The following is a 16,674-nucleotide window of genomic DNA, read 5'->3' as shown; positions in this document are numbered from 1 at the left end:
ATAGTCAAATAAAATGGTTGGGTTGCTGTGACTCAGTTTCCCAATTTGTCTTCCAGAAGGCTTTACGTTCTCCTTCGTTAAACGCCTGTAAGAAAATGCTGTACTTTAGTTCCTTTCTTTTGCAGCTTTCTTTGCTAATTACAGAGAAATTTATTTTACTCTCCTATGAATAAAGTCTAAGATGGTTATCTCCAGATCCTGGGGGAAACTGCGTGTATGGTCACATTTCATGCATAATGTATTAATTATCTTGAATTTAAGGGTGTAAATCAAAATAAGAAATCCTACTTATTTTGGTGAGACGCCAAGTATGGATTTTTTTTCTAATCCAGAAGAAAATTAACCAGGTTTTAATTCATCCTTTATTTTATTATTTAAGCTGGCACTATTTAAACAACAATTCTTGAGTTTCACACTGACTACAGGAAGTTTTCCTCAATGTTATATCTGAGGAAATATAAGTGCGGTACTCTTGTCATATAACTTAGTCATACAATTTAGTCAGCAATCCTATACATCTTATGAATAATCTCTCCTGAATCATATAGGATGCAAAAGAATATATATGTTCAAAATTAACTTTATGAGGACACCAACATCTGCCTTGAGGTGAAGAAATTAACTTTTGCAAACTGAGTGACCAACTGTACTCATGACCAACTGTACCCAGCATAATCTGGAGGACTAATATAATGTTCTGGATTTCTCCAGAACATTCCATGCTAGACTTATCCAGAACATTCCATTTCAAAGTGTATGGTTTTCCACATACTTAATAGCAATACTTATTCAAACAAAGATTGAACTTACTTCATTATATATTTGGCTCTGTCGATTATCTGAGCTTTAACTTTTACTAGCAGTGGATGGCTATTGTATGTTTCGTTCTTCCACTGGCCGTAGAGACGATACCTAGTACAGGACACAGAGAGAAAAGGAAGCCATTTACGTATTTTTTTATTTTAAAAGCACTGAAATATTATTAAAATGTGTTTCCCTGAAAATAAGACTGTCTTAATTTTTTTTGCCACCCAAAAAGGCACCAGGTCTTATTCTGGGGCAATGTCATCCACTGACTCACCTCACTTGCGTGGGTCGCGCCCCCAGCTTCCTTTTCGCTGTCAGAGGCCTTCAGGAACATTTTTTGCAGCTGGCACGGCTTTCCTGAAGGCCTCTGCGGCCAATAACAGAGCTCTGGATCGATCCTGAGCTTTGTTATCAGCTATAGAGGCCTTCAGGAAAACCTTGCCAGCTGCAGAAGAAATGGGCCAGTGAGGCAGGTGGGTGAGGCCTGGCTGCAACTGTCTGAAAGTAAGCAGTAGGGTGTGGCTCCACTCACCCCTATCTCCACCTTAGCTTAATTTTTACCCGCGCACCCTGGAGTGGGCAGGGTCTTGATTAGGGCTTATTTTGGGGGGTAGAGCTTATATTGGCCACGCGTGTAAAAATCAAGCTAGGACTTACTTTCGGGGTAGGTCGCATTTTCAGGCAAACACGGTAGGCAATTACTCACCGGTGCTGGTATGGAAATGTTTTAAACATCCCCCAGAGTTCCTCAGACATGCACGCGTTACAGTCCATCAGGGAAAGAGAAGGAAGCAGGACCTGGTCAGTGATACTCAGCAAGCAGCTGAATAGTATCTCCTGGGGAAGCGGGAAGAGACGGGGGGAAAACCCCAAAATTTAGTAATGCGGGGTCCTCTAGGGAGCAATTGCAATCAAATCCACAAGATTAGAAGACCCTGCGCCCCCTTCACAAAACAGTATGACAAAATTGCAATGAATTGGAGCTTCTTAGTAAAGAGAAATTTGCAGCTTGCTAACCCCTGGGTTTAGAAATCATCTTTGGTATTCTAACAACGCTAATACTGAAATAGGATGTATAAGCATTCTCGAGTAATACTGTAGACCAGGGGTCTTCAAACTTGTGGACTTCAACTCCCAGAACTCCTCCTCCAGCCATGTTAGTTCGGGAATTCTGGGAGTTGAAGTCCACAAGTCTTAAACTTGCCAAGTTTGAAGATCCTTGGTGTAGACAATCAGAACTGATTTTTAGGAGGTGCACAGAGAAAGTCCAAGAATAGAAGGCCTTAACATTTTTCAACTTCTCCCTTCCCTAAAATCAGGTTTATTTCACAGTCAAGTAACCTCTGATCTGTTGGGAGAATTCCTTTCTCAATTCCATAAAAGGAAATCGATCCTTTACAAAAGCACAAGACTTTTTTACCCCTGCACTAGACAGAGAGACAGACTATAAAACATTATTTGTTAAGAGTCTACACCTTCACATCCTAGAAGTTGTGAAGATGACTAGAATGGCAGGCGATAAGAGTCAACCCTATGGGGTGTTGCTTGTACAAAGCCTATGTCAGCCAACAACGAGTAAGTGTCACTGGATAAGTGACTGTTAGTTCTATCTTGCATCAAATATTACAAGGTCTGTTAAGGAAGATTTTTCTTTTTTTAAAAAAAAGAACCAACCATTTTCTCTCGGTCCTCTTGTTTGTTTCCATCCAACTGGTACTACAGGAAAAAGAAGATAGGTTAACTGCAAAGATGTCATGGCTTAAGACCAAAGAGACAATCCTAAGCATGTTAATGAAAAACTTTTCCTCTTCCAAGTTTCAGAGGGAAACATCTGAGTCAGAAGAATCATGGCGGGATTGAATTTTTTGGACCTCTGAAAGGGAAAGAATGGGGTGTGGCGTGCAGGAGGAGAACTCAAACTAGGGATCTCCAACCCGAGTTGGTTACAACAACTCTCACAAATTACTCTGTATGTCAACAGTTAGAAAACTCCCAACCCTCATTTTAAATCCTCAAATGCTTGTTAAGTTGGTGGCATTCGTGATGACATCTCTTTTCCACCTTGGTTAAACCTGCCAAGGAAAAAAATTAGGAAGAAACTCTTATTGAGTTCACAAGATTAGAGGTGGTTTGGGGTCACATTATTAAAAAGAAAAAGATGTTGAAACTTTGGAAAGAGGGCAGAGAAGAGCAACAAAGATGATTAGGAGGCTGGAGGAGAAAACATATGAAGAACCGTTACCGGAACTGGGCATGTCTGGTTTAATGAAAAGGAGAACTAGGGGTGACATGATAGCATGTTCCAGTATTTCAGGGGCTGCCCCAAAGAAGATGGAGTCAAGATCTTCTCCAAAGCACCAGAGGGCAGGACAAGAAGCAACGGGTGGAAACTAATCAAGGAGAGAAGCAACTTAGAACTAAGGAGAAATTTCCTGACAGTGAGAATGTGGAATGGATTGCCTTCAGAAATTGTGGGTGCTCCATTGCTGGAGGTTTTTAAGAAAAGACTGGACAACAATTTGTTTGGAATGCTACAGCGTTTCCTGCTTGAGCAGAGGGCTGGACTAGAGGATCTTCAACGTCCCTTCCAACTCTATTATTCTGTGAAATGGTCTAACTCGCACTTAAACACCGAACTCTATGTAGTTGGAAGGGACGTTGAAGATCCTCTAGTCCAGCCCTCTGCTCAAGCAGGAAACCCTGTAGCATTACTAAGCGTACTTTTGCACCTATACATCATCTGCTTCCCCTTTCCAAAAATGGCTGCAAGAAAACACACAATGATGTTGGCTAACTGAGTTTTGCAACCTAGCTTCCAACCTTGAATAGCGTGTTTTAAGCTTAGGACCTCCAGAGTGGTTGAAATGGTCCATAATGAACCGGAAAGAACCTGCTTGGAAGGATATCCTTCTTGTATGAACAAAGGAAATGCAATGCAATGCAACCAGACCATGAGCAAAGCAGAAAGAACTTAGCAAAGTATTAAACCCAGCAAATGGAGGGGAAAAGAGTTTACGCCAGTGAACATTAATTTTTCTAGCTAACGTTAGTTCTAGACTGAGCCGTGATTTGAGCTTGCTTTTCATTAGTTTGGTCAAACCGTTTGTGTTCTTTTTGGGAGAAAATTGGGAATAAAAGGATTTTGAATAAGCAATTCTTTTGTTCCTCATAACTGTCCCAGAAAAAAAAAAAGAAGAATGTAAACTTCAAGGCTGCTTATTCACATTATCCCAAGGAGCAGTCAGGGATACCTGCAAATCAGGAAAATGTGACAATAAGCCCCTTGTCTCCAACAAACGAGCAGACAGTTAAGACATGTGGTACCAGAGAAGTAAGAAACAAAATCAGCTTTCAACCCTACACTGCATTTTTATTTTGCGAGACATCTGGAGATAGCTCTCAGCAACCTGCCAAATCCTGACTTGGGTTTACAAGAGCTTATCTAATTAACAGATGTTTAGAAGATAAATTTCACCGCACTTTGCACAGAATCCACTCTAACTGCCTGTCAACTATTTAACAGTGAAATTATATGGGGCATTTTTGCTGTCTAAAGAAGAGTATAATTTTCCTGACACTAGACTGACAACAGCACGTTATTAAACGTTACTTGTACTAGCAGCAGAATTCCCAAAGAAACGTGAGAGAATTGGGCATTAAAAACATCAGCTTGCTTCTACAGTTTTAATATTCACTGTTTAAACTAGCCATTTAAGACAGCAAAGGCTTATGTTAACTCAGTTTTCTCTTTAGCTGCTTCCTTTTGAAACAGCTTATGAATAATGATGATGATGATGATAATTTTAAACATGAAAAATAGCAGAAAGGAAGAATAAGACCTGTAAGCTGTCTTATGGATACCTTAATGGAGAAAGAGATAGAATCAAGACCACGGGAAGTGTTAATACCACTCTCTAAAGCCTTGGTAAGGCCACACTTGGAATCCTGCATCCAGTTTTGGTCACCACAAAACAAAAAAGGTGCTGAGATTCTGGAAAGAGTGCAGAGAAGAGCAACAAAGATGATTAGGGGACTGGAGGCTAAGACATATAAAGAACAGTTGCTGGAACTGAAGATGTCTAGTTTGATGAAAAGTAGGACTAGGGTAACGTGATAGTAGGCTTTCAATATCTTGGGGTTGCCACAAAGAAAAGGGGGTCAACTTATTCTCCAAAGCACCTGAAGGCAGGACAAGAAGCAATGGATTTAAAACTGTCATGACTTACGACTATAATGGGCAGGTTCCCTTATGGTTGTAACTCAAGGATGCTGCTGCTAAGACACTGAAGGTACATTTAAGGATACATCAGGCAAGGAAAGTCACAGCTGGAAGGTGGCCTACTGTCAAGATGAAAGCTGTTGCAGCTATTTTCGTTTCTCAGCTTGCCAACAGACTGGGGGGAAGGAAGGATGAAGTGGAATGTAGGCTCCAGATATCAAGAAGGCAAACTGTGGGAGCCAAGGACACTTTAGCAGGTGGCTAAAAAACCTCAGAAACACTTTCCCATAACAATACCATGATATTCCATTGGACAATGTGACCGGCACTAATAGGGAGAATTCTGTATTTTTAATTATATGGGATTGCGCGGGTGTTAGCTAGAGTTGGTTTGGCCTTAACCAGTGTGAAATGATGTACTCAACGAAGTTTTGCCTAAAGAGACTGGACCGTCTCGACCGCGCTTGCTCAGTTCGGTCCGTCGGTCGGAACTGTGACACCTACCTCTTTCATAAAGGCTTTCCCAAGACGCAAAACTTTTGCGAAGAGAATGGGATCGTGGGAGAGATGCGGGCCGAGATAGCAAAGCATGTTGAACACTTCTTTCCGTAAGTCTTCAAAATGTTCTGCTGGCTTTGGGGCTCTCTTGTTTTGCAGCGGGGGGATAGGGGCTCCTTTGGCACCTTTGAGAACGCCGACTCTGAAACGAGAAAGGGAAGTTCTTCAAACGATCCTTTGAAGGTAAGGTTTTGGGGAAGAGTCTCTCCCGAAAGCGTCGGACGGGGCAATAAGAGAACCCTTTTCCCAGGCAAAGGCTTGAGGCAGGGGTGTCAAACTCAAGGCCCGTGGGCAACATCCAGCCCACGGGATGCTTAGATCTGGACAGGGGTGGGGTTCTCCTGGTTCGGGCAAACCCTTTGTTCCGACAAACCGTCCTAAACCGAATCTGGCTCCAAACCAGTTCGCTCCGATGAGCATTTGGGCCCGCCTGCCCCTGCTTTCCTGTGCTCTATGTCTTTTTGTCAGAGCACGGATGATATGCGCAACAAGAGTGGTTTGCCGCACTTTCGCTGTTTTCTTCAGCTGCAGTTGAAGATAAGTTTTAGCTTTTTAAAATGCGGATGCGGCCCTCAATGCAATCGAGTTTGACACCCCTGGTTTGAGAGATAAAAACTCCGCCACAAATTCTAAAGCCAAGGAAGTTTCAATCAAGGAAGCCTAAAAATTACACCGTTCGTGAAGGTACGCCCAGCGCGTCCTGTTTAATCAATTTATCTGGCATGCAGACCCCATTCACCTTCGATAGAGAGGCTCAATCATCACGTGGAGAAGCTGGCAAAGAGCGAGGGCGATGGGTTTGTGTGAAGTGGCGTAAAATGGAGGCATCTGGTCCATGATGCTCTGCGCATGCTGCCAATCACCGATTTTTAACATGGCTTCTAATAAACCCAGTTTCTGGTTATCGGGTGGCTGAAAAAAATAATAATAACCAAGCAAAGTAAATTTTTTTTTTTAAAGAACGGAAGTTTAGTTTCTCCCAAGACTATTGGCAACTCTAAAACGACCATAGAAATATTTTTTTTGTTTTCAAAAATACCTGCATATTAATTATAGTTTTTCTATTCTTCAACATTACAGCTGAAGTGATCTGTTTTTAATATATATTTATATATTATATATTATATGTACGTATGCATAAAAACATACAGTTCCTGAAAGACAGGGAATCCTCGACTTAACAGGCACAACTGAGCCAGAAATTTCTGTTGGTAAACGAGACACTTTGCCCCATTCTGCGACCTTTCTCGCCACTGTTGCTAAGTGAATCGCTGCAATTGGTCAGCCAGGAACACGGTCAATCAGTGCACCTAGCTTTCCCTGTTGACTTTGCGTGTCAGGAGGTCCCAAAAGGGAATCACACAACTCCAGGAAACACTGGAACCATCATAAATATGAATCGGTCGCCAAGCATCTTAAATTTTGATCTTGTGACTGTGGGGGATGCTACAAAGGTCGTAAGTGTGAAAAATGGTCATTAAGTCCCCTTTTTTCAGCGCCGTTGTAACTTCGGCCACTAAATGAATAAGTTGTAAGAAGCTGTATAGACTTTGGCAGCCTAGTATAAGAGATTGAGTCCAGCTCTGTCAGGACCAGAAATATCTTATATTCAGTTTGTGTGTCAACTCATAAAACATTCCTATGTCTGTTTTAGTAGTTGCCATAAAAAAGGGGAGGAGGAAGGAAATTTGGAAGAGAAGTGCAGCAAACAAAAGTACATTCCAACTCTTATCTTTAAAAGATTGTAACTAAACTACCAGAGCTTTTGCCCGTGAATATATTTAATTGGAGAATGTGATTGATGACACCCAGCCCGTGAAGTTGGAGAATCTGATTTATGACACACCCAGGGGTGGGGAAACAGGGTCACAGGGGACTGTAAATGACCTATGCCAGAGTTGGCTTCATACAGGGCAGTGCCAGTATGTCGCTTCTAATGAATCCTTGGAAGTTTCTTGAAGTTTGGCTTGAGAATCATGATTTAATTAGGGCGATTGCTGGAATCCTGACATCGTGTTTCTGCGTGGGGCAAAAATAGAGAAGATTCCTTTCCCATCATCTACATCTTCTCTGCAAGTCAAAGCAAAAACTGATTCCCACCAGAACTGTGGTTTAATCATGGCTTGTTAAAAGAGTTGCCAGACTGCTCGATCGCGTAGGAGGAAAATTCCAGCTAACCGTATATGCCTGATTAGCGCCTCTGATCGGATTTCACGGGAGGGAACCTGCGCGGCTGCAACTCACCTTTTCCATTTTCTCCTCTTCCTTCTCCTTTTCTTTCTCTTTCTCTTCCGTCTTTTCGGAAGAGAGCACAACCATGGTAAGTTTCCTTACAATTTGCTTCGCCTCCCCGATTTCCCATCTGTGTTCTTCGAGGATAGTGTGGTCGGATGGCAGGAGCTAGAGAGGCAAACCTGATTACCTTTCGCATACTGATAAACATGATGGAACTCAATAGACGTTGAAACTCGTCAAGTTTGGTACTCAATGCCTTTTGACCTGAACATTTGGTCCCCATGCTCATGGTTTGTTTGCTACTCAACGCACAAGCTAGAACTTTGTTCATGTTGGCTGCCTTATGACTCTACATTATTCCTTATGGGGAAAAAAAAATCGTTTCCTACTCATCATAATTGGTGCTGAGTACTGAGGTACTACTTTATCTGGAATAATAGAGATTTAGCGTTCTGACCAAGGCTTCCCCAACAGCACGAAGGCGACTCTTCATCCCAATAAAACCCCTTTTATTTTGTTTACAGTGAATTCCTCTCCAGCAAAGTCACGGCCAACAGTCTTTCAAGAGATTTCACAATTACCGACCTTTATCAGGCTTGGAGAGTTGCCAGGCCCATATCTTTTCAGATGCCACACAGCAGCAGACAATACTTGTGGTAAGAATGCAGGAACAGATTTTCACCTAAATTAACTAACTGTCTCCTGAAAAATCCCACTCCTCTTTTATTCCCTATGGGAGGGGCCATTCACCATCCATTTGTGGCTTTACTCCCGAGCTGACCCTAGTTCCTTAACTGTTCCCTTCTCCTAGCAGCTCTGTGCATGTGCACATTGGGAACAGGCTCTAGCTGTTCTTCTTCCCCACTGATCTCTGACTCCAAAAGCAGCTGATAACTGTCAGACGGCCTTGGCCCCTTCTCTGCCTCCGAAGCAGAGCACTCATCCGAGCCTTCCCCAGATTCCAGGACTGGCCCATATTCCTCCTCAACTTCCTCACTGTCTGAATCTGCTGCCAGCTCTGCTGGCTGCTGGAAGGCCACAACATTTAGATCCATCCTTCTCCAACCTTGGAGTGGCAAATGTAATGGAGAAGACCTCTCCCAATAAGTATCTATTGATTTATATTCATCTGATCTCTATCTCCCGTTCATCTCACCCAAATAACCGTCCAAATCCATACCGATAGTACCACTGTGTCACCGTCAATCCTAATCAATATTCATTCACTATGTGCATATCACAGGAGAGGTATTAAGCAGTAAAAGAAATGTTACAATTTTCAGATTTCTTTCCTAAATATGAGAGGGTGCTCATCCTTTACTGAAACTGTAAATATGCCCATAAATCATGGATTAAGAGAAAAAAGCCCCCTCTTTGGGAGAAATTTATCTTCTGCACTTAACAGAACATGTATTTTGTTGTTAAATGCAAAATAAATAACTTACGTGCACATAAAGATCTTCCAGATCTATTAAGTTATGTTGCAAAAGAATTGCAGCGACTCTATACAAAGAAACTGGAGTCTCTCCATTTGGTTCCTGGAAAGAAATATATATTTCTTTTAGGATAGTTTTAGGATAGTTATATTACTAAGATCACGACTATTGGCTTTCATTAATAGTTTTTTTAAAGCAGGGGTCGCCAACCTTTTGGACCTCAGGGACCACCAAACTCATAATTTTAAATCCCGCGGACCAGAGACCCTGGGAAAATCCCCCCAAAAGTCTGCAGGTAAATTCTCCACCCCGTTTTTCTACTGATCGGTCATTCTTTATTTGGAATCGCAGGATACCATCTCCAGCTCTGTTTTCAGGGGGAGAGAGAGAGAGAGACTTTTGGCTTCATGCAAGGAAAGCAGCAGATGCAGCAGAAGTCTTTCTTTCTCTTCCCCCAAACTCTGCCAGACATGAGCCTCTTGGAGCAGGAGGCCTTGCAGGGTCCCAAAGACTCATTTCTGGCGGAGTTTGGGGGAGAGAAAGAAAGATTTTTGCTGCTTTCCTTGTGTGCAGCCAAAAGCAGAGGAAGAAAGGAGTGGAAAGAAACAGCCCGGTGGCCAAGCGAAGCACCTGGGGCAAGTTCCCCCTCCAGCCTTTTCCCCCTTCCCTCACTACCTCGTGTCGTTCGCAATGCAAGCGACGCAAGCCTTGTATTCCCTTGGGCCATGTGGGCGGCACAGCCTTGTGTTCCTGGATTAATTACTTGGGGGATGCTTTGGGGGTGACATTTCTCTGCGGACTACCAAAATTTTCTCGCGGACCACCAGTGGTGCCCAGCCCATTGCTTGGCAATCACCGTTTTAAAGGTTAAGTCAGGGGTCCCCAATTCCTGGGCCACTACTGGGTCATGGCCTATTCAGAATTGGGCCAGGTGAATGGCTGGCCTTAATTGAGGTAATAAATTGACAACTATCTGCATTTCATAGCAAACAATAAATCACTGAGATAATGGAAGGATTTTAAGCCGTGAACTTCTGTGGTACCTGATAAAACTTGAATTTGAATCCAAGTATATGGCAGAGTGTTTGAGGTTCACACATATACATATACGACTCTATCAAAGGTACAAAAAATTCATCGTATTCTGGTCGACATTCATAGACTTCCAAGATAATATCCAACACTCGGTTAGGATCCAGGTTAAAACATCCTATTAAACAAAAGGGAGTTATAAAAACATTACTTTTGCTCAAGACAACTAAACAGACAAGCTTAAGAAAGTATGGTCCTCTAAACATTAATTTATCAAATATCCTCAATCGTCATTAATATCAGGTATATTTTTTTTAACCTGGGAAACTGTAAAATATAGAGGAAAGTGTGAGAATGGAGACTTGGGAGACATGAACAGAGTAGAGTAGAATAAAACATAAAATAGAATATGAAATGGATTGGAATGGGATGGGATAGAATGTTAGAAAATTGGAATGAAATGGAATGGAATAGAAAACTCAAAATATAGTAAATCTAAAATATACAGTAATCTAGAGAAAACTACAACTAGAGAATTTGACTCAGTAAACATGACTTACCTATTAAAGATTTAATATTTTCTAGGATCAATTCACTAGTGATATTTCCAGATAAATCTTGTCCCAGTTCAGCAATCAGTTTTGCATAGCCTTCATTCTCTTCTCTTAATAAATTAAATTTCTGTTGCTTATAACTACAATTCAACAAATGAACAAAGGAAGCATGAAAGAAAAGTAGAAGTTGTAATAAACTGGTAATTTTCTGCCTTATTTGCTTAATGAATTTATAGGGGCGCCCATCTCAAAAAAATGTCACTATAAACAATAACTCTTTAAAAAAATAATAATTGTGATTTTAAAAGAATATTTAAAAAAGCACAAGGCATAAGAGAGGATATGGGAGGTAGGTGGGAGTTGGGGGGTGATTTTTTATTTATTTTTCCCCCAGGTTTTGTTCTATTGTACTTTATTAATTTATTTCATTTTTTGTTACTTTTTATTGTATTTTTTAAATTTAAATATGGTTTTACATTCTGTAAGTCGCCTCGAGTCACCATGGGCAAATAGGTGACAATGTAAATTCAATAAATAAATAAAAGTTAATTGAAATAAGGGGCTTATCTCAAAACTCAGGGATCCTCTGAGACCCACCTCCCCAGACTGATGACACAGCTAGGTCTTGAGGGATTTCAGGAACATTAAAAGAGACGGGAGTTTTGCAAAACGTTAACGACATACTTACAAAAGTTTTGTCTTTATTTTCACAGATTTCTGATTAAACTGCTGCGACTGCTTGATAAGCCCTAATGATTCCAGAGTTTCTGGGTCCAGACGCTCTTTCAATATAGTATCGGAAACCAGGTTCTGTAAAGAAAGGGAACATGAGTTTTACCTACAACTGGATCTGATGTTATGTTATCTTTCCATAAGGACGAACCCCTTTCTGGGGTTTTCTTCCTCCTTAAATTAAGTTTTAAAAGCAAATAAAGAGTAACTCACCAAGCAAGCCAACACCAACTGCATAAATTGGTCTCTTTTGTTCTTTTCTTCTAAACAACTGGTTTCGATATCTACAAAACCAACAAACGGCATCCGATTGTTAACGGCTCGTATTTTTCACGAAACTCGCAGTCTAATTCAGCGGTATCCAACCTTGGTGATATTTATGACCTGTGAATTTCAACTCCCAGAATTCCCCGGCCAGCCGTTGGTGCCTGGGACTACCTTATAAGACTGTGTTGTGGAATTTACATACTGGACTGACCATTTTGGTGATTAAAAATTATACATAATACATGCATACATAAAATTGGAGTGGTGCGGTGGCCTCTCACGTCACAATCAGGAGGCTGCGAGGAAGATATTTCTCTCTCTGGACACACTGAGAGTATATCTGCTGAACAAAACTCCATATTGGCAACAGGGAGGGCATCCGGCCATTCAAACACTCTGCTAGCTCCATTCAGTTGCCCAGACTCCACCCCGCAAGGGATTATGGGGTTGTTATAAGATGGCGATGACATGCATACATAAAATTAGCTAGCATGATGAATATGGAAAATTATCCATTGGCTACTGAGCGTTCACTGGGATCCTATATATTTTTTCTTCCTAAATATGCGTGCGCTTCTTCAGCCTTCATTATATCCTCTGTCAAGGGCTAAAATTTCTTTTTGCAATCCTCAGCCTTTATGACGGCAACGATACTTTTGAGCAAACCCTTTAATAGGTGGCCTTTCAAAACGAATCACTCAGGTCTTTCCTATCGATTCTTCCTTGAAACGGTTAAAAGAAGCTACACTGAGAAAATTAAAGGAAGGAGACCCACCTAATATGCAGAATACATCAGCCAGAATGGAAGGCATATCATCCCGAAATTCCTGTTAAAAGAAATTATTAGGTGAGAAACAATTAAAAAAAAAAAAACTTTGATCGGGGCCTGCAGTTAAGGTCAACATATAATCCCAGGGCTGCAAGGGACCTTGGAAGCTGTTGTAGCCCACCAGCGGCCTGCGAAGCTGGTGGCAGATTCAGACAGCGAGGAGGTTGCGGAGGAACACGGGCCACTCCTGGAGTCTGGGGAAGGCTCTTACAAGGGCTATGCGTCAGAGGCAGAGATGGGGCCAGGTTTTATCAGGACGAGGAGTCGACTTTGTGCTTTTGGGAAGCCCAGGTCAGAACAGAGGTCTTCTAGTCCAACCCCTCCTGCTCAAGGCAGGAGAGCTTATACTTTCCTGGTCAAACGGTTGTCCAGTTTCTACAGGTAGTCTTCGACTTACAACAGTTCGTTTAGTGACCGTTCCAAGTTACTATGGCACTCAAAAAAAGGGACTTATGGCCGTTTTTCACAGAACCATTGCAGCATTCCCCACGGTGACGTGATCAAAATTCAGGCGCTTGGCAACTGACTCATAGTTATGATGGTGGCAGGGTCCTGGGATCACGTGATCCCCCTTTTACGACTTCCTGACAAGCAAAGACGATGGGGGAACCACCCCTTTACTAACCAAACAACCTGCCAGGATTCCAGCGATCACCCTAATTAAATCATGAGCTTTGAGCCAAACTTCTGTGATGACCTGGCACAAAGGCAACACAGTCAAATAAACCATAACAGTCCTCTTATTATCTCCAACTTTGCCCCCAGTGTCCAGGTTACCTTCGGCTGGAGAAAAACTCTCCCAGGAACAGCCTTTGACTGTAGAAAATTCAGTCCAAAACAAGGTACATGCAAACTGTAACTTAAAGTCCAAACAAACCAAACTGAAGTAATCAGCTTGACAGGGCAGGAGAAGGAATTTCAGACTTGAAAGCACAGCAAAACTCACACAGTTGGGAAGACACTAAGAACACAGATAAGCCACGACGATACAAGATAAAGTCATGTTTGTTTCCAACAGCTTGCTGTACGGTTTGCCTTTTTTAAATACATTGTGTTCTCAGCTGCAGCTAATGAAGGGAATCAAGGCCCCTTCCTCCCCCATAAGCCATGCAACCCAGGTTGCCCTCTTTTCCTTTCCTCCCTGCATGCCCTAGGATGAAGAGGGGGTGGACCTAGGTCTTCCTCTGAACTCCCTCTCCCTCGTTCTACCTCTCCCTTGTTCTACCTCTTCCCTACTCTGCCCAGCCGGACTTTGCCCTTCCCCAGTTTCCTCCACAGCCAGTTTGTTGCGGGCAAAAGCTCCAGTAGCTGAGCTACAATCTTTTTCAAGCTGAGGTTGGAATGTGCTTCTAAGTTCATTTGCCGTATGCTTCTCCAGTCTTCCCCCCGCCTGCTCTTTCTTATGGCAACTTGGAAACAAGTGGAGGAATGTTTTACAAGTGGACACGACCGCTGTGATTCACTGAACAACGGTGGCAAGAAAGGTCGTAAAACAGGGCAAAATTCACTAAACCAATGTCTCCCTTGACAACAGAAATTTGGGGTGCAAGTTGCAGTCGTAAGGTCCGAGGACTTAACCTGGACGTTGGCAAATAGCCATTCTATAATGGCTACAAATCATTCTAGCACATGAACTGATTTAAGAGTTTTAAGAGTGACCTGCTGCTCCAGGAAACATCAACCCTACAAAGTCAATAAAATGCCCTTTAACCTTTAAGCCAAACCTATTAAATTTAGGGCACGACGCTGGTTGAATTAAAAAACTTGACTTCAGTGGTTAAATGGAAGATGATCGCGTCTTGAACTACCGCTTGCTAAAATCAGGAGCCCTTCAACGTGTTCTTTCCTTGAGTAGGGCTGATTTTCCAACTGCTCCGATTTGGAGCCTAAGAGCAGCGGCCGCGTCATTCATGGGCAGATTTTGAAGCGTTAATCATAAGCCACACGGCGGCTTTCCAAGTCCCCAAAGCTGAAACAATGTAATGTCAAAATGGACACGAATCAGTAACAGCTTCTAAGGCTTGAAATTAATAGGTCAACCATCCAGTCTTCTCCCTTGCAGCTTTTCGCTCCAGCCGTCTTGAAAGAAGAATGACCAAAGAACTTCCTTTTTTTTCCAGTGTTCGCTTTTCTTCTCGACTTTTAAAATGGACTTTGGCACTGTAAGGTTTTTCTTTCCCCGTAGTTTGCTTGCCACCAAAGCTAAAGCATCCTTATAGGGTTAGGATGTTGTTCTTAAAATATGGGAAAACTTGCAAAGACAGGAAGTCCTTGACTTAGGTCCACAATGGAGCCTTGAATTTAGGTGGCTCAGTGAGAAATTGGTCCAAGGAGTTTTGCCCTCTTCTTTTTTACAACTTTTCTTGCTGCACTGATTAAGTCAAGGGTCTTCAAACTTGGCAGCTTTAAGACTGGTGAACTTCAACTCCCAGAATTCCTGAGCTAACATGACTGGAGGAGGAATTCTGGGAGTTGAAGTCCACAAGTCTCAAAGCTGTCAAATTTGAAGACCCCTAGAATAGAGAAAAAGTGGTAGAATAGATAGAGTTAGACAGAAGGGGCGGGGGACAGAGAGAAATGGAGAGAGAGAGGGAGGATGGATAGATAGATAGATAGATAGATAGATAGATAGTCTTCAAACTTGGCAGCTTTAAGACTGGTGGGCTTCAACTCCCAGAATTCCTGAGCTAACATGACTGGAGGAGGAATGTTACATTAGCCAGGAGGCTACAATACTAATGCAAAGTAGCAGTTTGGTGGCCTAAGAGGGATAGCTCTGTTTGGTTCATGCTTGGGTGCTTCCCAAGGTGTCGCCAGAGGGGGTCAAGCTACCTCCACTCCAGAGAGAAAGCAGAGTGGGATTCCTGCCACATTATCTGGGATCCTTTTCCTCCACCAAAGCCACCTCACAAATATGTTTTGCAACCAGGAAGGTGAAGCACCAGCAGGGTTCTTCTAACTGTCCACACGAAGTGTCGTTTGTCACCCCCAACGAAGTGGTACCTATTTATCTCCTCGCGTGGAACATGTTTTTGAATTGCTAGATGGGCGGAAGCGGAGGCAAAAGACGGGAGCTCATCCCGCCACGCTGCGCTATGACTCGAACTGCTGGAGCAAAAAGACCATCTCTGGCGTCATGAAGCCGCTGATCCACCACGCCTACAATTCCCACTAAATTGGAGTGTAAGAGCTGTGGTGGTGCAATAGTTAAAGAGTGCAGTACTGCAGGCTACTCCTGCCTGCAATTTGGCAGTTCGAATCTCACCCCGCTCAAGGTTGACTCAGCCTTCCGTCCTTCCCAGGTCGGTAAAATGAGGAGCCAGATTGTTGGAGGCAATAAGCTGACTCTGTAAACCGCTTAGAGAAGACGATAAAACATTATGAAGTGGTATATAAGTCTAAGTGCTATTGTTATGAGGAGCCCTGGGGGTGCCATAGTTATGACTCTGCTCACTGCCAGGAGTTCGATCCTGACCAGCTCAAGGTTGACTCAGCCTTCCATCCTTCTGAGGTGGGTAAAATGAGGACCCAGATTGTTGAAAGGAATAGGCTGACTCTGTAAACCGCTTAGAGAGGGCTGTAAAGCACTGTAAAGTGATATATAAGTCTAAGTGCAATTGCTATTGCTAAAGACAGTTGCCTCAGTACAAAATAATACTTACTATAATATCATTAAGAACATTTGATGCTTGGTCATGCTTTAGATTTCCTTTGACAACGTGATACGCAAGCTCATAGAGAACCTGTTGGACACCTGGAAGACAAGACAAAGAGGGACTGGCTGACTAATGTAATATATTCAAAATAATATTACTGAGACATATTTTAAGGCAGCATCGTATTTTATCGATGTAAGTTATTTCTAATTATTATGTTATGGAACAGTACATAACCGTCAGGTTTTTTAGTTTGACCTCAGTTCTGAAAACCCCAAGGCTCACCTCTAAAAGTTGCATTTTCCGAAAGAACGCGGCACAGCTGCAAGCTGAAAGGGAAGGAACATTG

General features: G+C 42.4%; 1 protein-coding gene across 2 annotated transcripts in view; it reads right to left on the bottom strand.

Moving 5' to 3' along the window:
- THOC2 (THO complex subunit 2) overlaps positions 1-16,674 on the bottom strand; it is a 50,320-nt gene that overhangs the window by 26,260 nt on the left and 7,386 nt on the right. For both annotated transcript variants that reach the window (XM_087941087.1, XM_026702917.2), the window contains exons 2-16: positions 16,611-16,654; positions 16,332-16,423; positions 12,616-12,667; positions 11,787-11,857; positions 11,530-11,651; positions 10,848-10,981; positions 10,299-10,465; positions 9,265-9,357; positions 7,829-7,984; positions 6,324-6,496; positions 5,531-5,726; positions 2,482-2,523; positions 1,514-1,644; positions 811-912; positions 1-85 (exon numbers count right to left, since the gene is read on the bottom strand). In XM_087941087.1, the coding sequence (XP_087797213.1) occupies positions 1-85; positions 811-912; positions 1,514-1,644; positions 2,482-2,523; positions 5,531-5,726; positions 6,324-6,496; positions 7,829-7,984; positions 9,265-9,357; positions 10,299-10,465; positions 10,848-10,981; positions 11,530-11,651; positions 11,787-11,857; positions 12,616-12,667; positions 16,332-16,423; positions 16,611-16,654 (1,660 nt within the window). The remainder of the gene's footprint in view (positions 86-810; positions 913-1,513; positions 1,645-2,481; positions 2,524-5,530; positions 5,727-6,323; positions 6,497-7,828; positions 7,985-9,264; positions 9,358-10,298; positions 10,466-10,847; positions 10,982-11,529; positions 11,652-11,786; positions 11,858-12,615; positions 12,668-16,331; positions 16,424-16,610; positions 16,655-16,674) is intronic.

The sequence above is a fragment of the Pseudonaja textilis genome, chromosome 12 (assembly GCF_049901715.1).
Source record: "Pseudonaja textilis isolate UNSWEBS1 chromosome 12, rPseTex1.2, whole genome shotgun sequence".
Taxonomy (NCBI): domain Eukaryota; kingdom Metazoa; phylum Chordata; class Lepidosauria; order Squamata; family Elapidae; genus Pseudonaja; species Pseudonaja textilis.
Note: the sequence above shows the minus strand (reverse complement) of the source record. Positions and strands in the feature narration are given on the sequence as shown.